The 21796-nt window shown below is 51.8% G+C and overlaps 1 protein-coding gene across 1 annotated transcript in view; it reads right to left on the bottom strand.

Annotated features, from left to right (window-relative positions):
* Nucleotides 1–21796, bottom strand: part of LOC140263303 (cyclic AMP-dependent transcription factor ATF-7) — a 52289-nt gene that overhangs the window by 28767 nt on the left and 1726 nt on the right. The window contains exon 2 of the mRNA XM_072358143.1: nt 6549–6617. Coding sequence (XP_072214244.1) covers nt 6549–6596 — 48 coding nt within the window. The 5' untranslated portion in view covers nt 6597–6617. The remainder of the gene's footprint in view (nt 1–6548; nt 6618–21796) is intronic.

Raw genomic sequence — 21796 nt, 5'->3', positions numbered from 1 at the left:
GAGAAAGGCAACAGCAGAAAGCAGAGGTCACTGTGCTGTCACCTTTCCACTGCTCATTAAAGCACTGTGCCATGAAGGGAAGCGGGTGTTGCAACAGCCCCTACACTGCAGCAACCACTGAGGGGTCGTTTGTAAACCCAATGCAAAGAGGCTGGGAAGGGACGTCAGCAAAACAGAGGAATGATCCCAAAGGGGCAGAGATGGAAAGCAATCCCTGTGCTGGGTGCAGTGCAGCAGCCGCCCTGCAGCACACAGAGCAGTGCAAGGCCGCAGGGAGCTCTGCAGCACAGCAGCACAACCCTCCCCGAGGGACAGCCCTCCCTGCTGCACTGCAGTGCAGATGGCAGCTCCGGGCACAGGTTGAGGACAAGCAGAGCTGCTCGTTAATACCTCATTAGCCAGAGAGGCACAGCTCCTAATTAATACCCCCCATCAGCCAGAGGGAATGCAAACACGTTCTCCTGCACCAGCAGGTTGGCTCTTTGGCACAGGTCGCCATGAGTTTGCTGTGGGATTCTGTGCACAGGTCCAGCATTGCTGTAGCATCCGGGTTCTTATTTAGCAGAGAGGGGTCTGGAAAGCTGTCCAGAGCAATTTCCATCTGACAGACAAGTGTCTGCTCCGCTTCAGCGCGCACACGTGCTTCCAATGCAAAGCAGAAATGGCCCTCTTGGAGCTGGCAATGAATCCCAGCCATAGGAATGATAAAGGCTTTAACTTACAGGAAACGCTGCTATTAAATAATATTTAAGTCTTAATTATATTTTAAAACAGCCATTTGATAAAAAAAAGAAGTTCTGTTATAGTGCTTTTGTAGTTAAAGGTCTGTCAACATTTCCATTTTAAACCTTCATTTCGAGGGGGTTTATAATTTGCTCATAAAAATTCATTCGAGGCTGGAACTTGGCATAGAGGGGCTCAGCCTAGGAGCAATATTTTTTATGATCCAATTTGGTTTAAATTGGTTTGGCCGTTTTTAAGTTATAGGAGTGTAAAAAATCAACGTTTACTGGTTTCAGATGCTTTCTCCAGCTGATTACTAGTCCAAATTAGCTCCCCTCTCCCCACCTCCAAAAACACCTCGGTGAGAGGTGGGGGAGCTCGTTCCCAACACACAACGACTTGCAGTTCAGACGAATGCACTTTTGCTTTTGGTGCTAACGACCCCAGAGCTGCACTAAGAGAGCCCCCTCCTTCCACGCTGTCAGGGTGCAGCCTTTGCTATTGGTGCAGGTAGCGCAGCTGTGTAAGGGCTGTAATTGCAAATCAATAATGAACGCCGCCAACCTGCATTCCTGGGAAGTGATGGAAGGCCTTTGAAAAGCGAGATGTTTCTCAGCAGAATTGCACCTCGGCCGTTGGCAGCTGCAGATAAAAGGGCTGCAGATGTGATGTGAGCGGTGGCGGAGCTGCAGACAGTTTTCCTTTCCATTTAAAAGAACTGTGCTTTATGGCTCAGCTCTGCAAAGCAAGCGGGTGCAGCGGGGCTGCAGCAAAGACGTGGCTCTGCATGCTAAGTGTAGGAAAGGGGTATCTGTGCCCACGCATAAGGAAGAGCTCAGGGATGGCTGTTATCTTCCCTCTGTTGTTCCCATCCATCGTCTTTCACTTTGGCTGGATGCAGACATGTAGGTAAGGACTCACGGATGGATGGATGCTACACATGGGATCCAAACCCGTGTGGGTCCCCTGGTGCCCCATGGCACCGTGTCTGTGCCATCCCACGGCTGTCCATCCCCACCAGCCCATTGGCAACAAATGCAATCAGCTGCTTTCCTGCTTAATTAGCTCAGGTTTCCAAAGACGTATCAGCTCCGACCTCATTAAACCTGTGGCTGCCAGGAGCCTGAGCTCTCTAGGAAAAGCAGCCTGTGACCAAGCCGGGCTCTGCTCAGTCCCAATGCCAGGACAGGAACAATTCCTACATGAGGACGGGGTGCCATAAGTCTGCTTAGCAGCCATTTAAATTCTGCCTGCTCTCACAGCAGGTCTCCAATGGGGCTGATGTCGCTCGAAGATTTGATTTCAGCCCTCTGGATTTCCCGTGCCGCCCTTCAGCAGCGCCAGGAATGGAGCCTTGGGAGGCAGAGCCCAACAGGGCTGTTAAATCAGCACCAAGAATTAAAGTGGAAAACACTCAGCTGCGAAGCAGACGGGAGAAGGTTCCGCTCCCCCTCACCCTGCTCTGCCTGCACACCTCCCTACCTGCTGCGCTCCATCGCTCTGAATCCAACCTGCCTCCACTGAGGGCGTTCAGCCTCTGCAGGAACACAGACCAGGCTCAGTCCTTGTGCTGCTCCCTGCCTGATACCGGGACAAAGAAACATCAGCATGAATCACAGCCCTGAGCATCCCACAGCAACACCAGCACCGTGCGTGTTCCAGGCCACGTCAAAGTGAGAAGCTCAGCAAGGAGAGCTCGTCACTAGGATGCTCCTCGGGGGGGGAGGCTGCCCGTTTCTTCCCCCTTTCTGCCTTGTATGAAAGGAATAATCCATATTCGTTTGGATTATACAAGCCACAAAACACACCTTAGCTTCGGTCCCACCCTGAACCAATCGCTGAAGCCGTTTGTTGCCTCGTATATTACAAAGCAATAGAGATTTAAGGGATAATGGTCATGGTGGCAGAGTATACAAAGCAATAAACTGCTTTTGAGGTTGGTTAAATGCCAAGTGATGCTGAGGCCCTCAATGCCATAAACATTATTTCTATTATATGACAAGATAAGAGGATACAATAAACCACAAAGAAGAAAAATCATTGTCTGGCCTCGTGAAAGTTCTGGGCTTTGCGTTTCTCGGACATTGCACGAGCATCACCTCGGTGCCATGGGCTTAAAGGGGAATAAATTGTTAAATTAAGGGCGGGTTTAAAAAGCAAACGATTGTTTGAGGAAATGGCCTGGATAACTGCAGTGCTGAATGAGGACACGCGAGTGATTTGTGTCGCTTCTGAAGAGTGAAATGGTGCGGGGTGTGAGGGCAGGAAAAGCCTTGATCTGTGTAGAATCACTTGGTGTGATGGGCCCCCTCCATCTGTCCGGCAATGGGAGCAGAGCAAACACCTCTGTTTGTAAAGATCTTCCTCCATTGTGATGCTTGCTCAGCTCTGGAGCACCCAAAGCTCCCTGGGAGGGCAGCAGAGCAGCCAGCAGTGCCTTTCACAGCGCCCTGTTGCCCACCCTGGGCATGGTGAGCAGCGCTGCGGGGGGAAATGGACCCTGAAAGGACCATCCTCTGCCCTCCTCCCTTGCAGACCATGGCCAAAGTTTGAATTACCTTGGATTAACGAGTCAGAGCTGTATTGTTATAAAGCTGTATTGTTACCCAGACTCTGCCATGCCTTCCAACTTCACCAGCAGCGCGTCGGCTCGCTCACGGCGCACACCGAGGTTGACTTTCATCACTGCACAATGAACGGCACGAGGAGCTTATTAACAACAATGAACAGCACGCAACACCTCGTTTTGCTTAATGAGTTCAATGGGAGCCTCAGTGCAGGCACAGCCCTGTAACACAGGAGGCAGCAGCTTCCTACAGCCTTGTAACGCACACGGGGTGGGGGGGTCAGGAACACTCCCATATCTCCCCCCAGAAGTGCCCACCCCACGACCTTGGGAAGAATCCTTTTGAATAGCGGTGCATGGGGTGCATTTAGAAGTCAGCTGGGTGGCAGCCGTCGCGCTGTTGGGAAGTGATGGAGCACACGAGATCCCAAAATAACAGCCCTTAACAGACCTAGCAACCACAACATGTTTACGGCCCCCCCCCCCCCCGGAGCCCCATTGGCCGCAGTGATATGGGGGGGCATGGAGAGATCGGCGCATCTATTTTTGGTGGCTGCTCCCATTTCCCCCTTCTTGCTTCCCTGGATATTCAGTCCTATGGGCTCCTCCTGCTCAAAGCAATGAAGGGAAAGAGGGGAAAAGAGAAATAAAGCCCCAAAAACCGGGATGGTGTGAGGTATTGGAGGGAAGGAAGCGGCTGATGGCTCAAAGGAACGGCACAGGGAAGCAAAAGAATTCTTTTGCCTTTAAGCTGAAGTGGGAAAATCACCACTGGCTTCACAGTGATTGCATTCAGTCTCCTGCTCGGGTCAGCCTGGCTCTGCTCTCCTTTCTCCTGTCACCTCTGGTGCTGCCGTGCATCTCAATGCAGAGCTCACATGGGGAAGGACACAGCATTCAGAATGGAGCAGCAATGACCACTCTGTGCCTGCTTGTGATGGAAGCTGAACCTACTGCAGCTGCTTGGGGCCACGGCAGCACGTCCTTGGGTAGAGAAACCCCCTGAAAATGGGGGATGTATCCGAAGCAGCAGGAGCCTGTGGGGACCAAAACACACTGATGGACTGGGGGAGAGATCAGAGGTCTGGAAGTGAAAGGAACAGAGATGTCGGAGCCACGACAAAGGGACATGGCCAGCAGGCACTGCCCCACACACAGTGACCCTGGGGACCAAAGCAGCTCAATATCCAGCACCCAAAGGTCTTATAGAATGAGAAAAATGATTGAATGCTGCAGGAGAGCCCCTGCAGCACCAGCACAGCCCTTTGCTGAGCTATCTCCCCATGCTGCTGCTCTGCTGTCTGTGTCTGAATACATTGCTCTCTGCCTTCAGGAAGAGGGAATGAGCTGAACGAGGTGCAGCAGCCCTGACCCTAATTGAGGCTTCACTCCAACGTGGGTGCACATCAGTGACCCAGCGCTGGTGTGCACAGCCATGGGATGGGGCTGAGTGCCCCACAGCAGTGTAAGCTGCTGGGGAAACCACGCTGGCTCAAGCCCTTCCCCTTCCTGCATGGCTCAGCGAGCAGAGCTGGCCAAGGCTGTGCCAACCTTCAGCACGGGGCTGGCAGAGAGCTGAGGGCACAGCATTGAGCACAGGAGACACCGGGACTTACATACAGGGAGAGGTTGGGGCTTTGTGTGCAGTCTGAAGGACTGCAAAGGGTGACTCCATGGCTCTGTAAACGGCCACGGAGATTTGCTAGGAAGGATTTTCTGTCTAACAAACATAAATGAATACGATCTGCAGCCCGGGAGCTGCAGCAGAGCAGGTTCAGACTGGAAATAAAGCAATTCTTCCCCACCAGAGAGAGCAATTAACTGTTAGAACAACTTAACCGAGGGCTGCGGTGAATTTTCCATCACTGGAAATAGTTTAAATCAAGCTCGGATCATCATTATTTCATACATGCTCTGCTTTGAACGGGTACTGAAGGACGTTCCAGGAAGCCGTGCGCGAGGTCAGGCTGGATCACAATGAATCACAGCGGGATGAATTACCTGGATTCAAACATTTCAATATTAACATGAAGAATTGTCAGAATTAGCCATAAGCAGCAGTCTGGAACAGCGAAAGGAGGAAGCAACCACCTTTATATGTCATTTGTGGGAGATTGTGGGAGATTAAATTTAAATACATTGTTGTTTGCCTTAATTGCTTGTTTGAATCCGATTTTAAGGTTGTATGATTGAGGTGCTCACATCATTAAGCGCTCAAATGCAGCTAATACATTTTATAAATGACTCGCGCAATTTCACAGGCAAAGAAGTTCAGGATAAAAAAGCAGCCTGCACAAAAATAAAGGGAGGAAGATCAGCTGCACGTGGATGGGGAAGCGCTGCGGATGGGACCAGAGAGCAGCAGAGCTGAATTGCTGCTGTTTAAAGAGCCCCAGTCTTCAAAATTGCACATTTTAAGATCTATTTGTTTTTCCCTCTTTGACCCAGTTCTGCACTACAAAAATAAACGACACAGAGTTGGAACGGGATGCAGCATTATCCTTAAGTTCAACTCTGAATGGGGATGGGGGGGACCCCGTGTTGGTCAATGGGATGGTGCCCAGCAGTGGGCACACAGCACCCCATTGAAGGCCCTGAGCCCCCTCCTCTCCATCCTAACAGCCGCATTCTGAGGTCGGAAAGCTACAGAACAAACCATCCCAGCTGCCCACACAGGGCTGTGCTGGTTCCTCCCAGTCCCCATTGCAGCAGCACACACAGCGTTGTGCAATGCACCGCTCCTCCCACCAACACAAGGATCGGGCTGGAGCTCGCTCCGAGCGCTCACAGTTTGCACCAACACTTTGCACGGCCGCAAACCCACTCCTCTATGTCACCTACAGAGCCAAAATTCACAACAAGTCTTTTTTTCTCCTTCTTTTCTCTCTCTTTTTCCCTTCTATTTTTCGGCAACAAACAACAGTTTGGGGTCCCCATAACACAAAGCATTGAGGGATGCAGCAGGGAACTCATCCTGAACGGCCCTGAAAGGAGACAGCAGTGCAACGGGCAGCTATGAACAGAGCTCAGCGTGCGTGTGCTCTGCAGTGGAACAGAATACCAACAGACCACAAAGCACAGCAGGTTTCATGACGTGGAATGCTCGCTCATAACCTGGGATTTACACACTGCAAATCCTCCGAGCTGATTACCTCCAGTGATCACGTAAAACACCGCCTTTAAACTCTTTGCCTCAGTGATAAAACAGCCACTTTGATTCACAGCGACGCGTTGACGATAAAGCACGTTCTAAGGGTACCTGTCCGCAGCCGGGGGCGTTGCACACGAAGGGTCTGTCGTCGCCCATATTTCATGCAGCTCCGTTATGCTGGAGAGAGAGCAGAAAAGAGGGGATTGTTAAATAAGAGATTGGGGGGGGGGGGGATAAATTAATTAACCCGGAGCAGAAGCAGCCCCACGTAGGACTGTAATTAATCAGGGAGGAGGGGGGAGATCCCTGTGCCATGCATTGCTATAGGGGAACATAGAGCAACCCGAGGCGTGCGGACGGCCCCGTTGGTTTTTATGTATGGGAAAAGTGCTGCCCTATGGGTAAAGGGAACCACGTGGGGCTGCCCCACACGTCGGTCACCCCTTCATCCCCCACATTGTATATTGCAGCCATGATCTTTGGGATGGGGAGGGGGGGATAAAAAAACCCAACGTGTGAGCACGAAGCGATGGAATAAATCCAAGCCCTCTCTATGTGCGAGTTATATTTTCAATGGGAGAGAGCTCAAATTTGTCATTTAATTAATTAAGGGATTATAGGAGTGGTGCTCCATTTTACAAGGCAATAATCCGGCTCCCTAGTGGGTAAACTACGAGGCTGATGGCAGGGGCAGTTTATCACAGAATACAGCCAAGGATAACAAAACACTCGCTCCTATTATGCTACGAGTGAAGCCGCTCTTTATTAATAAGAAATAAAGAGTAAATAAAGCCACCCCCATCACCCCAAATCCGAGGAAGAACCGTTTCCTCCACCCGCTGCTATTTTCATCGTGGGGTTTTTAAGAGCCATCGTGCAGCAAAACGCGTTTCTCTCTCTCTTTTGCTTTGCAAAGAATGTTACGGCTGCTCCAGCAGCTGCTGCGCTCCGGGTTGGGTGCAGGAGCAGAAAGCACAACGCAGCCGGAGTGCATCCACGGGGACACAGCATTGGGGGGAAGGGGAGGGCAATGCTTTTAGGAGCTGTATATGAAGATGCAACTTCGCAGTGCACACGGGGTGCAGAATGGTCCCGTTTTGCTCAAAATCCATGTTAAAGGAGGAATAAAGAGATTCTTTTGTCGTGGCTGCGGGGCAGAACATCCCTGCAACACAACAGAGCACCAACCCAAAGCTGTGCAAAAGCAACTGTCTCTTCCTTCCCCATCCAAAAGAAGGAAGGGGGGGGACCCCCACAGCACCAGGGTTTGGATTTATGGAGAACAGTTGCATCTACACAGACCCATCCCAAATGGAATGGGACAAGAATGACAGTAAAGATGGGCAGAAATAGCCCAGCACCACCAGGAGCCCCCAGTGCACAGCGGGGCACTGAGAGGTGACAGCACTGTGCAAGGAGATGCAATGCCAGCAAAGGGCATTGCAATGCACAGGCAAAGGGCAGCCTGTGTCCCAGCACGGGACAGCACAGCAGCTGCTCTGAAGGCAGACAGAAGCCCTGAAGATGAAGCTTTACCCACACTGCAGCCTCAAGCAGGGAGAGATGGAGAGGTTGAACCTTCCCGCGGTACCGAAGCATTGCTCACATTGACTGCACAATGGTGGAATGCAATATGGTTGGGCTGGGAGGGATCTCATTTTCCCATCACAGCCTCACTTTGTGCCTGCCTTCCTCACCCATAGGAAGCATGGAGGTGTCGGAGCACACAAGCTGCAGGCAGCATTGTCCATCACACTGAAGGTAGAAGCAAGTCATTATTTCCAGCCTTTCCACTCCGCATTTAGTCACTGATTTGTGCAGGCTTTGACAAGTTGCTTCCCTCCCTCCAGAGCCGGGGGCACAACTTTGCACTTGTGGAGCTCAAAGGTTAATGTCTGAAAAGCATTCCTGGATGGAAATAGCAGCACGGCCATCCATAGAGCCTGAAAGCTGCTCCTGAAGCACAGGCTGTGAGGGGAGCCGGAACCAGCAGGGCTCCCAAACTCACCCCCAGACCCAAAAGCTTCCAGGCCAGCCCATATTGCAGCAGTGATGCTGCCCCACCAGACCCAACAGCTCCCACATTGCAGCAGTGATGCTGCCCCACCAGACCCAACAGCTCCCACATTGCAGCAGTGATGCTGCTCCACCAGACCCAAAAGCTCCCACATTGCAGCAGTGATGCTGCCCCACCAGAACCAACAGCTCCCACATTGCAGCAGTGATGCTGCCCCACCAGACCCAACAGCTCCCACATTGCAGCAGTGATGCTGCCCCACCAGACCCAACAGCTCCCACATTGCAGCAGTGATGCTGCCCCACCAGAACCAACAGCTCCCACATTGCAGCAGTGATGCTGCCCCACCAGAACCAACAGCTCCCACATTGCAGCAGTGATGCTGCCCCACCAGATCCAACAGCTCCCACTTTGCAGCAGTGATGCTGCCCCACCAGACCCAAAAGCTCCCATATTGCAGCAGTGATGCTGCTCCACCAGACCCAACAGCTCCCATATTGCAGCAGTGATGCTGCTCCACCAGACCCAACAGCTCCCACATTGCAGCAGTGATGCTGCCCCACCAGACCCAACAGCTCCCACATTGCAGCAGTGATGCTGCTCCACCAGACCCAACAGCTTCTACATTGCAGCAGTGATGCTGCCCCACCAGACCCAACAGCTCCCACATTGCAGCAGTGATGCTGCCCCACTGAGCCAGCAGTGAGGGCACCCTGCTGTCAAACAGCTCAGTGCTGGAAGCGTTTACAGACTGCTGAAGTCACCTTTGTATGCGCATGGTTGTATGGAATGAGGTTGGGGATGTATCTGTTCCATCAACAAACTAGTCTTATTGTTCAACATGTGGCATAATTATGGGGAAGGAGCTGCTGTGTGTCTCAGGGCAGCCAATGATGCACTGCTAAGGAGGGCTGGTTGGAAACCTGTCCATCCCACCCTCTGCCTTCCCAACAAGAACAGCACGAGGTCAGCAGAGCCCAAAGCCCACAGTTCCAACGTGAATTAAAGCTGCATGAGAAAGGAAAGAAAGGGATCAGCCATCGCTGCTGGGGGCTCCAATGGCCCAAAGTGAAAAGCAAAGCAAAGCAAAGCAACCCAATCCAAAGCAAACCTGGTGCTGCTGTGGGCTCTGCCTGCCAGCTCCATCCCATGGCACAGCTGGGCCACAAACTGGGGACATCACGCAGTCAGATCTGCAGGGCAGGCAGAGCAGCAGCAGGGTTTGCTTGTACTTTAAAGGCAGACGGAATAGGGCTGCTATGCACACACATGTGCTGAGATTTATATCACATTTAGTCAGGATAAATTGCTTCAATAAATTCTCTTCTTAAGAACAGGCAGAATAAGCAGATGATTGGATACCAGCAACACAATCCCATCCCTCTTCCTGCAGCGTGGGACACTATTTCACTGCTTTGATGATTTTTAGCATGTTGGGAACGGTGAGGGGAAGCAAAGAAACGCAGACAGATTACCATAGTGTGCTTCAGAGCTCTGTCAGCACGGAGCTGACAGGCAGCTGCAGCCCATAGAAAGCTGAAAAGCCACTTCCAAGCAATGCACAGTGTGTTGCCACAGCTCAGGTGTGATCTTCTCTCGCCCTGCTAACAAGGACTGCCTGCAAGAAGTAAACCCAAAGCCACACTACACAGCAGGCCTCAGAGCACTGTGCTGCCCAGCAGCACCCCTGGGTTGGGCATCCATGGGATGCACGGCATGCAGGACAACATCAACATGGGCCTGGCTTCCAACAGTGCATCTCTGCAGCAGATCTCATCCCCACCTTCAGCTGCAAGCTGCAGTTCCTCACCAAAGCAAGTGGAGCCTTACAAAAGGATGCTTCCAAAGGCAGAACGAGGGCACGCTATATGTCTCTCCACTGCTTACCACTTCACTGCTTACCCACGGGTGTCAGCGCTGACAAAGATGACTTTTTCCCAACGTTAAGCTCAGATTATTGCTCGGATGAAGAAAAAAAACTGAAGACAACCTACTTTGTTTTGAGGCTTTGGAAAGTGTGAGTCAGGAGCATAAAGGTGGCGGTGCAGACACTGCATCAATTCTGTGTGCAACCCAGCAAGCAGGCTGCAGGCTGCTCAATAAAGCACACGGCCAGCAGACCCACCTGGAGCTTGCCAGCATAATTCCCTCGTGAAGAATGGAGAGAATTCAAACAGACCAGTCAAAGTCTGGTCTCAGAACTCAAAACCATGCAAAATCCCTACAGAACCATTTGGGTATGAATGGAAAATCCACCACAGGGATGATGAGTCCAAACAGTTGGACTGGATGATCTGAAGTGGTCTTTTCCAACCATAATGACCCTGTGAAGCCCCTGCAATGGGAAGGCAGGCAGACAGAACCCTAACCCTAACCCTTAGCCCTAACCCTTAACCCTAACCCCTAACCCTAACCCAAACCCTATCCCTTAACGCTAACCCTAACCCTTAACCCTAACCCTTAACCCCTAACCCTTAATCCTAACCCTTAACTCTAACCCAAACCCAAACCCTTAACCCTAACCCTAACCCTTAACCCTAACCCTAACCCTTAACCCAAACCCTTAACCCTAACCCTTAACCCTAACCCTAACGCTAACCCTAACCCTTAACCCTAACCCTAACCCTTAACCCTAACCCTAACGCTAATCCTAACCCTAACCCTTAACCCTAACCCTTAACCCAAACCCTTAACCCTAACCCTTAACCCTAACCCTTAACCCTAACCCAAACCCTAACCCTTAACCCTAACCCTAACCCTTAACCCTAACCCTAACCCTGCCCAGTGTCATCCCCTCGTGCAGGTCTGTAGCAGATGATGCCTCATTCCCCCCTGCTGCTGTATTCAGTGCTCCCTGATCTGACAGGGAAATGCTGCCCTTCCCCACCATTCCCCCCTCACATACATAGGGATCCCATCCCCTGCCGCCCCCCCAGCACTGCAGCACACACCCAAGGTGCCATTCTGGGTACTGAAGCCCAAAGGATGGGGCTGTGGTGCTGGCCTGGCAGTGAGCTCATTTCACTTACCTCAGCCATCAACATTTCCCCTGTTTTAAAAAGTTTCATTCTTCCTGCAGATATTAAAGCCAACCCCATATGCTGCTTTCCCCCTGGTAAATCAGTCCATAAACCAAAGTGGTCCCAAAGCACGTTAACTAACCCATTAAGAACAAAACCAAGCCCGTTATCCTCGTCTAGACAGACACCTAGGGGTAATATTTTAACTCCCTTAAAACGAATTAGATGTACTACACGCATCAACAGCAGCAATGAAAGACCAGCCTTCCTGAACAGGATTTCCCCCAGGACTGTGCTGGCACCTCACGGAACCCATTACAAACAACTTCCATTTGGAAAGACTTTAGGAGAAAAGAGACCAAAAAAAAAAGCAAAAAAGCAGGATGCAGGTTTTCCAAAGCACTCCTGGCATTTATGGGCCCTTTCAGCCGTGATGCTCTGCATCTTTGCAGATCAGCTTTACACAGGAGGGTGCTGGAGCCTCAGGACGTGGTTTTGGCTGCAGTGTTGGTTGGGCAGCCACAGGCTGACCGCTCTTCTTTGGTGCTGTTTGTTACCTACAGGGACTCTTGCACAGATATATCTCACTGCAAACGTCCCACCAGGTGCCCACAATGGCCCTCATCCGTGCCACGATGCAAGGATTCTGTTTGTAAAGCTGTTACAGACCTGCTCCAATTAGAAGTCAAGGTTGGAAAGCATTCTGAAGCCGGGATCTGCAGATACAAGTCATGGTTGGCAGAAGTAATGAGCAACCACAGCCTGCAGAGCAGGATGCCCATCATCCCCATAGAGCTGCTCCTGCTGCCCCACATCCAGCTGGCCCCACACACAACCCACAGCCCTACATCACCACGGGACCCCAAACAGCACACACTTCTGCACAGCCACTGCAAACCTTCCGTCTTCAGATGGCACAAATCCCCAACCACAAAGTGCTGGATGCTGGGGGACAGGGCTGGTATGAAAAACGCTCTAAAAATAAGGCTCTATTGTTGTGCTTGCATGTGACTATTGTTATTGCAGGAATGCCTGTGCCCAACACACTCTCACATCTGCGTCTTGCAAAACAAGCTGAAATACTTCAAATCCCATTGAATCTCGGGCTGGATGCAGAAATTGTTCTGTTGCAAATGTGCCAGCACAGCATCACAGCACAGCCCTACAGCACGGCCGCACAGCACGGCTCCCCAATGCACTCACTGGTTTCCCAGCACCAGCACATTTATGGTTTATTCCCATCAATCAGAAGGATAAACTTTACATTTAATAAGACCACAAAATTAAAGCTCGAGGTTTGCACCAACTATGAAACAAAACCAAAAGAGCTGCGGAGCTGCCCTCCTAAAAATAGGCTGAAAGTGGAACAGAAAACAAAAGCAAATGGCACGCTCTGCTGACGTGTGTGTATGTGTGTGTGTGTGTGAGCTCTGCTACCATTCACTTGCCTGAAGGATGAGCTGCAGAAGCACTGGAGATGGGGAGAGAAAGGAGGTGCCTGGGGACCCAGCTGTGAGCTGAGAGGTGCAGGGCACAAAGAAAAGGGCTGCTGGCTTCGGGCAGAGAAGCACCTGCCTGCAGGTGGGATCAGCTCTGTGCTGTGTCTGTGTATGGGCTGATGAGGCTTCAGTTCCTGGTGTGCTCCCACCTGATGTGGGGCTGCTGTGGGTTGAGCTCTCCAAAACGATGGTGCAGTTCTCATCAGTGCAAGGCAGCTCAGCAGAGCACGGCAGCCCAGCAGCCCAAGCATGCAGCAACAAGCCTGAGCAGGGTGCAGCTGGAGGCACGGTGCCTTTCCACCGATGGGCAACACAGCAAACCTGTTTGCAGTCCTTCCTGCGCTGCCAAACAGGGCAAAGAGCTTTAGAGAAGGGTGGAGGACCTGGAGAGGGTGACAGAAAATGACAAGACGGAGCTGAGCGAGGAACGCGGTGAGGATCCCAGCATCCTCCTGCAGGGAGTTGGGCCAAGTGGGAGCAATGCAGCACGAAGCTCCCACCTCCCCGACCCACAAAAGGCAGCACAGAGCAAGGAGTTCAGTTTTGATGAGGCTGAGCTACATGGGATTAATTCTGGCAGACTAATGAGTCACAAGGCCATCCCAGATCAATTTGGGTAACTTGGTTGAGACCTGGGAGCCATGCCAAGAGCATTAACAAGCGGAGCCGCGATACAAACAAGCCTATTCAAACACAAATGGTGCTCAAGACACCAGAGCGAGCCCCAAGGACGGGCAGTACATTGCTACTGGGAAGAAGAGATAAAACCACAATAAACGAGATTATTATGGATGGCTGCACAGGATCTGTGCTGCGGCATATACGTCTTACTACAGAGGAATAGACAAGATTGCAGGCAGGCTCAGTGCAGAATCTCTAATTGCCACTGGGAGCTGGAACTGCCGGGCGGAAGGTTCAGCGCAATGAAAAGCAAAGTGCTGCTGGATAAGCACGAGGGAAGGAAAAGCAAAACCCGATGGCCATTTCTAGGCCACTACCTAAAAAAGAAGGAAGTGTAAGGCACTGCCCCGAGCTTTCAAAAATAGTAAGAGATTTCCCACTAAAATGCAAGGAAGGAAACATGTTGCTTTGAGAGCCTTCCAGGAAGGGCTCTTTATTATTTGTCTAAGTGCAGCCATTAACAGCTCTCTGCTTTGTGTTTCCTGATCGTCTATGAGAATGCTCAGCTGCAATCTGGAGCCAGAGAGCAGCAGCATCCCCAACAGCCACCCCGAAAGGCACAGTGGGAACCTGGTTGCCATCCCCACACCAACACATGGCACAGAGCCCCACAAACCCACCTTCAGGTGCCATAAAAACCAAGAGGAGAAGTTCTTTTTAGGCAGAGCAGCCACTTGGACACACAGCAAACACAGCTGCCCGAGGTCCTTGCAGAGCTCAATGGGAGCAGCTGCCAACTCTTCAGCCCCACTTTGACACCTGAAGGGACTCAAGGAAGGGGCCCATTCCTCCCCTGGGTTGCCCAGCTCTCTGTTCACCTCTTCATCTCCATCTCTTACACCCAGAGATGCACTGAGAGCTCTCCATCTCTGCAGGATGGCGCTGTGTGGGAGCCCCAGGCTTTGACTTCAAGAGTTATTCTGGGGTACGAGGGAAGGAGTGAGAATGTTTGCTTTGCAACCAAAAAAGCTACAGGCGAGCTTAAAGCTGTCGGCTGGGAAAGAACGCCAAAAGCCAGCGCTGTAAAATCTGCTTCAGAGGCACAACACCCTGATACTTTTATAAGCTTGATAAAGTAAACCCAACTGTATAAACTGGAATATTGGCAAGGAACTATCGCGAGGTAAATCTCCAACAGACACGGCGTATTTAACGAGTCGTTACGAGTTAACCTACAGCTCGGAGCGAAAGCAAAGTCCAAGGGGGTCCCTCCTGACTGCACAGCTCTGAGCCTCCAGCCTGCAGAGCATGGCCATAGGATATCCCCAACAACAGGCCTGCTTTGGGATCCACATGGCACTAAATACATCTATACCCCCTGCCTGCAAGAGCCACCCAGCAGCCCTGGAGCTGCAACCGTTGTTAGCAGGATGTCCTCTCCTTCCCTGAAGGGCCTTACAAAGCAGACAGCAGCACATGGAGGAGCAAAGCGACAGCTCAGCTGCAAATCAAGAGCATTCCCACATGCTTTGGGAAAAGGGTCAAATCTCACATGAAACAACAGCCGCCACCAAGAGCTGCTGTCCAGCTCCAAGCACATATGTGATGGGACAGGGAGGCATTGTCAGCATCCTGTCAGATGTAAAAGCCCAGCACAGGATTACCAGGGCCCTGGGGCAGCACATCGGCCAAAGGCAGCCAGGCTGGGGCTAGAAAAGCTTTCCCTTGGAGTAACATCAACAAACCCTTCGGCTGAGAGCCCCAGGCAGCCAGAACGCTTTCCCCAGCACAGCTTTCCCCAGCACCGCTTCCACCAGTCCTCCCAGCCACACAACTCACTGTTTATAACTCATATAAACAGTAACAAGTTTACTGTTACCATAACAAAAAGAGCCATTCCTTAACCCTGCCTCCATGCCAGGGGCTGGCAGGATAAGAGCTGTCAGCAGAGCAGGGTTGTCCACCATCCTCCTCACCCTGGCCAACCTCCAGATCAGATCTGGCCCAGCTTCTGATGTTGGAGAGGTGTTGGAGAGGTCCCGCATTGCCACAGTGGGAGCAGCTCCCAGCCGTGCTGCAGGGTGGCCCACACATCATAGCACAAAGGGAAGGATGCTGGGGGTCACAACACAGCTGAAGGGGGAGGGAAGCATCCTCCTGCTCCTCCTTCCATGGGCAAATTCCTGGGAGATAAACAGTGACTTCTCTCTTGAAATGCCTTCCCTCACCAAGCCTTGCCAAACATCGCCAGAGCAGCCCTTGCTTGGCACAACACGCTTTAACACGAGCAAGGTTTCTCTAGTCAAGTGCCAAGTATCAGATTCCTAATACAAAAAGGCATCTGTCCAAAGGGTCTGGAAGCCTTTGATGAATACGAGACAAAATCCAACATAAACCAGCAAGTCAGCAACTTCCCCGGGCGAGAAGATGGAGAAAGATCCTTTCTAAATCATAGTGCAATTACTCACAAGGCAGAATTGTGCTTCCCCTTCGAGTTTCTGGTAAGAGAAGGGCTGAAGGACTCCAGCAGCAGGCAGAGCTCCTTGGCACCTGGATTTGGTGAGAGCACAGAGCAGCTCCTCAGCAAGGCTCAAGCACTGCTCAGCACCCAGCGGCTGCTGCAGGACCTCTCCAGCTTAAGGGAGACGAGCGCAGATGCTGCTTCTCTGCTAAGGGAACAAAACAACCTCAGCATGAACCCAGAAGGGCAGCAGGTGAGAGCAGACCCGTACCCAGCACTGAGCACCACAATACAAAGCAACCCATCACCTCCTTTGTGCCACAACCAAACGAACCCTTCCCAGCCTGCAGGAAAAGATGCTCAGGTGGGATTTCTTTGGGCATTGCCTTCAGGTCTGCAGCAAGCAGCACTCTGAAAGCATCTCCAAATAGCAGCCCCGGGTTGCCCCGTGCTCCTTCATTAGCAGCAATACATCTTTGGGTGTGTGTGTCTTCACAGCGAGATCTACTACAGGAGGGAGAAATAACTCAGGTTTAAGAAAGGGAGAAAAACCTCAGAGAGCCACTGCTTCTCACTGAGCAGAGATCGTTAGTGCAGAGCCGTGACAGGCCCTGCAGAACACGCTGCTTTATCGAGGAAATGCCAAAGTGACCTAAAAACTGCAACCCATTTCCTGAAATTATTCAGTCCGTAAGAGCCCATGTGTCAATGGAAGGGAGAAAATAAGCTCCTGGGAATGGGACTGAGGAGCCCAAGTGAAACTCGGATGTGTTTTCCCTGCGATGGTGTGTGTGAGCAATGCTACAGCAGATCCAAGTCAGGGCTGCGAGGCGGACAGGCTCAGATGTAAGGATACCTATGGATGAACCAAACCACTGTCCATGAATGAAAGCCATTGGGAATCATGGTGGGGGTGGGAGGCACCGAGCTCTGTTTGAGGGCTGTCATAAAGGACAAACATTTTGTCCCACCTCTTGTTATTTACACCTCACGTGGGCCTTCTTATTTATTCAGAATTCGAAGGCACACACGCTTTATGGAACCATTATTTCATCCGTGAGCCCTAAAATCAGAAGGGAGTAAGAAATCCTCCAAATAAAAGGCATGTCTGGAAATCCAACACGTGACTGTTTAACCAGAGCTGCTTTCCACCTCTGGACCAATTGTGTTTCAGCCATGAATGAAGCGATGTCTAGTTCACATCCATTCAAGATCTCATGCAGGTGATGGATTCAGCATTGGAAATGCTGCTCATCCAAGGGCAGGGAGCTTCCCAAAAGCAAAGGAAAGGCAACAGAGAGATGAAAAGCATCCCGAGGAGGAAGGCAGCATAAAGCCTCTCAGCAGCTCCATCACCACACATTAACGTGCTCAGGGTGATGTCCACCATCCCATCTCATCACGTTGGCTTTGCTCAGTGTGGTTGATGAGCAATGTCTCTTATAGAAACACCTTCCAATTCAGCTAAGCTTACAGGCAGACTTCCTCGGCCCCATTTGCAGGCAGTAAATCTGCACTGCAGGCGCTTGCAGTGTCTGCTCTCACATTTCGGGGCCCCCAACAGCTGACCCAGGGCTGTCCCTGCTGCCATCATCCCTCCTCTTCTCCCTCTGCTCCACACAAAGCAGGGGGCACCGCTGCCATGGGGATGGCAGGAGATCAGCCAACACCAACCCCCCCCATCCCCTACAGCTCCACAGTATTAGAACAGCACAGGAGGAAGAAAACTCCACATGCTGTTACAACTGCAATGCAACAGCAACCCACGGCTGCTCAGCCAACAGCAGCCCGGCCTCACTTCCAAAACTCCCATAGATTTCCAGCACCTTCAACCAGGGACACGACCAGCAGCACCTGCTGTGCACCACCAAGGTTTGGTCCCTCTGCTGACTCAGCACCAGCAAAAGCATTTGGCTGAAAACACAGCGCTGTGTTCTGCTTTAAGCCTGTTTCACTCATGTTGGAAACAGTTAAAGGCTATAACACAGCCCGGCGCAGTCACTCAGGTATAAATACACACTGCCTGTTCCCCAGTGCTGCCAAGTCTACCTCCAGCCAAGTCCTTCATATGCTGAAGTTAGTGAAAGGCTGCTTTTGGGGGCAGGTTACTATTATTCTTAATAGTAACAATGATACTCAGAGCGAGGGCTCTGCCAGCTGGGGCTGGAAACAGCTCTATAAGGCAAAAAGAAATGAGAAAGCTGCATGAGCACTGTGCAAGCAGCAGCACTGGGAGCATGGCAGCCCATCCTCCACGGCAGGGAAGTGGGGAACTTTGCAGCTTTGCTCTTTAGAACCAAAAGTGCAATAAGCAGTTGGAGAAGGGGGGGAAAAAACACCTTCGTGGTGCTTCTCCTGCAGGGGCTGCTCGTGGCTGTGCCTCACAAAGGGGGCTCAGAGACGAGGCTGCGCGTGCAGAGTGAAATCCCTGCATGGTGCAGCACGGCCAGGGCGCTTTGTTTGCTTGCCAAGCAGCTGGCACTGCATCTCCTGCACGAGGGTGGGACGGCACAGCAGCGTTCCAGACCGCTGCAGGGCCAGCTCTGCTGGCAATCAATGAGAGCTGAGCGCGTCGCTGTTGTTGGGAAGCTCAACAAATGGCAACGCTGCCATCCTGGAGCTCAGCTCTGCCCTGCTCCCCATGTAGGACAGCAGCCCCCCTGCTCCTGCATGGAGGGAGGAGAGCTGACTGCAGCCAGCTGAGCCTCCCAGTGTGTGTGGAGGGCTTGGAGGGAAGAGGTGCAATCCAAGCAAGTTGTTCTGCTCAATAATTAGCCAGCACGAAAGCTGGATTTAGCCCTGGTGAAACCGCACTGCGTTGGAGTTGTTTAAGGCACCGAATTAATCATGTTTTAAAAACAAATGTCAAGCTTTGGCACGAGGCACAAGGCAGCGCGTGCTACGCAAGGGCTGCTGTATGGCTGTGTGTGCTCACGCGTGTCCAACCAGGTGTGGCAAAGGGTGGAAAGAACAACAAGAAACCTCTTGGAAGACAAGACTACAAAGCTGAGCTTCAGAGAAACAATTAGGGTAGGCTCCCAGCAGCCAAGACTAATTGCAGCCAAACAGAAGGCAAACACCAGCTCTGTAAAGGGAGAAAGAGGCCGAGCAAAGAACATCACCGCAGGGAACAGCCAGGAACCCTATGGGCTGTGGGTGCAATGTGGGCACCCATCTGCTGGGGACTCCCAAGGGACACGAGCTGGGGATCTGTCAGCAGATGATGAGATGTGGCAGCTGGCAACCTGTGGTGGGCTCAGAAGGAAGGCGGGTTATAAACGCGCTTTTGTTGTGCTCACGTTGAGTGGTTTGCTCTGCATCAAAGGGCTCTGCCTTTTGGGCTCCCATGGGACACCCAGACCTGCTCACACCTCTGCTCTGCTGGCTCTGCACCTGCCCACCGTGCTATGAGCTCCTTGAAAGGGAAAAAAGAGAAGAATGACTCTGAAGCATAAGGGGGAAGGGAGTTAAGAAGCAACAGGTCCCCAGCCCCCAGGGTCTGCCATTACACATGTTTTCTGCCAGCACTGGAAAGCCCTCTCAGGGTGCACGCATTGTATTTGAGTGCTGTGCAGTGCAGGTGGATCTCAGCACATCCTGCTCCTCCTCTATGCCCAAACTTCCCCCTTTCAAAAGAGGGGAAGGAAACCTCCTGCCTGCCCCATGCTACGCACAGACCTTCCTGCAGCCCAGCTGAGCCATTCAGCTCCCACATGAGATCCCGAGGGCTCTGAATGGAGACACTGATGAGAAGTTACAGTTCATTTATTCCCTGTCTGCTCTTATGCTGCTCTTCTATGCAACCACCGCTGCTGCAGCTGTGCTGCATGGACTGCAGCTCATCCACCGCTGCTGCAGCTGTGCTGCATGGACTGCAGCTCATCCACCGCTGCTGCAGCTGTGCTGCATGGACTGCAGCTCATCCACCGCTGCTGCAGCTGCACTGCATGGACTGCAGCTCATCCAGGCTCAGCACGGCCCCATTGAATTGCTGAAGAAGGTGCACGCTCAGCTCTACAGGAAGTTTGTTTGCACCCAACAGCTCCATAAATCACAGCGAGATTAAAAAGCAGCAGAGCACCAAAGCACCAAAACACACACGGTGGGAAAAACAAGGAACCTCGAGAAAGCAGAAATACGAGCGGAGGAAGAATGAGTACAAATGAATGCCAGAAAAACCCCCTCAGAGTGTGGGGGGGAAAAACTTACATTGGAGTGAAATACAAAACGCAATTGGGATGGTTTCAGCTCGTTTAAAAGCTTTTGTCATGCTTTTCCTTCTTTGCTTTTCCTTCTTCATAACCTGGGACGCAGCACAGAGCCCCAGCAATGGGGAGGGTGGGGGGGGGAACCACATTATTCAGCTCGGAGCCACCAGAGGGAATGTGGCAAACTGGAAAGCATTCAGGAAAACGGAGTTAAGCAGCTGGAGGGATTGATTTACAGGGGGGAGATTAAAATAACTGGGCGTGGAGCTGGGCTGGGAGCTGAGGAAAGTGGACGAGGATCATTTTTAGCTAGTTGACAGGCAAGTGCCAAAAGGCAGAGGAAGTGTTTAGCATGCTGCAATTAGGTACAAGCAAAGGGTTGGCACAGCGTTAAGGAGATTCGTGGCTGGAAAAGTTCTACTACATATTCTCCCACTTCCAGGGTGAGAGATGTGGGTGCCCCATCTATGGAGGTTCACAGGGCCATGGGTGGGAAGCTGGGTGGCTGATGGGGATGGGAGCAGCACCATGTGGGGCTGGGGGGCACTGAGGGCTCTTCCAACCCAACAAACATCCTCTGGTTCTGTGGTCGTGAAGGACCCTCTTCCAATCCAACCACCCCACAGTTCTGTGCTTCCCATTGCTGAGGTGCAACCCTGGGGTTGGCTGTTCAAACACCAAAGGCAAACAAGCACTCCAGCACTCTCCAACCCGTAAAGCAATGATGCTCGGTGACATCAATCGCTGCACTCACGTCACAGAAGGGAAATCTCTCCCTTTACAGAACAAGGAGTGAGGACGTTAACCTACACATTTCCCAATATCTGCCTGTTGAATCCACCTCCCACAGCCTTCTCCTCCGCTTTAAAACACTGAAGTTATTCTTAGTCCCCCACCGAGAAAAATCCCAGGCCAAAAAAACCATCCAACAAAGCCCGTGGTTCAGAACTGCAGCTGAATTCTCCTTCAGAAATGACTGCATTTCAACGACAACCTATTTTTAAAGCAGTTTGCAAAGAACCAGACAATCCCTTCAGGCTTCGGTGCTGCTGGCCAAGAAGAAAAAAGGGCCCTACTCAACGAGTGCTGCAGAGAAGCAAAGCAAATCAGGCAGCCTGCTGAAGCAACGCCTTCGTGTTGGACTCTTCCATGTTACGTCGGGACGTGGTCTCGTTTGGAAGGGGCCTGAGCAGGGAGAGAAGCAATTCACAATGATAACGGTGGGATGCAGAGAGGAGAGGGCAGCACAGAGCAGCGGAGCCGTGCAGAATGAGGAGGGCTTGTCGTCACAACTCGAGCACAATATTGATAAGGGTTGGAGATATTGATCAGCATTGATCACATCACTTCTCTCCCTTGCTCAGCCCTTGGGGCTCTCAGTCTGTCCTATGCCCCTATGGGGCTCTCCCAGCTCTTCACCCTCAATGCTGGACCCAATGCTCCACATGGGGCCACCCAGAGCAGAGTGGGGAGCACCTCCCTGTCCTGTTGGCCACACTCTGTGCAGTGACCCCATGGAACCATTGGCCT

The sequence above is a fragment of the Excalfactoria chinensis genome, chromosome 28 (assembly GCF_039878825.1).
Source record: "Excalfactoria chinensis isolate bCotChi1 chromosome 28, bCotChi1.hap2, whole genome shotgun sequence".
Taxonomy (NCBI): Eukaryota; Metazoa; Chordata; class Aves; order Galliformes; family Phasianidae; genus Excalfactoria; species Excalfactoria chinensis.
The sequence above is the reverse complement of the archived record's forward strand: the minus strand, read 5'-3'. Positions and strand labels throughout refer to the sequence as shown.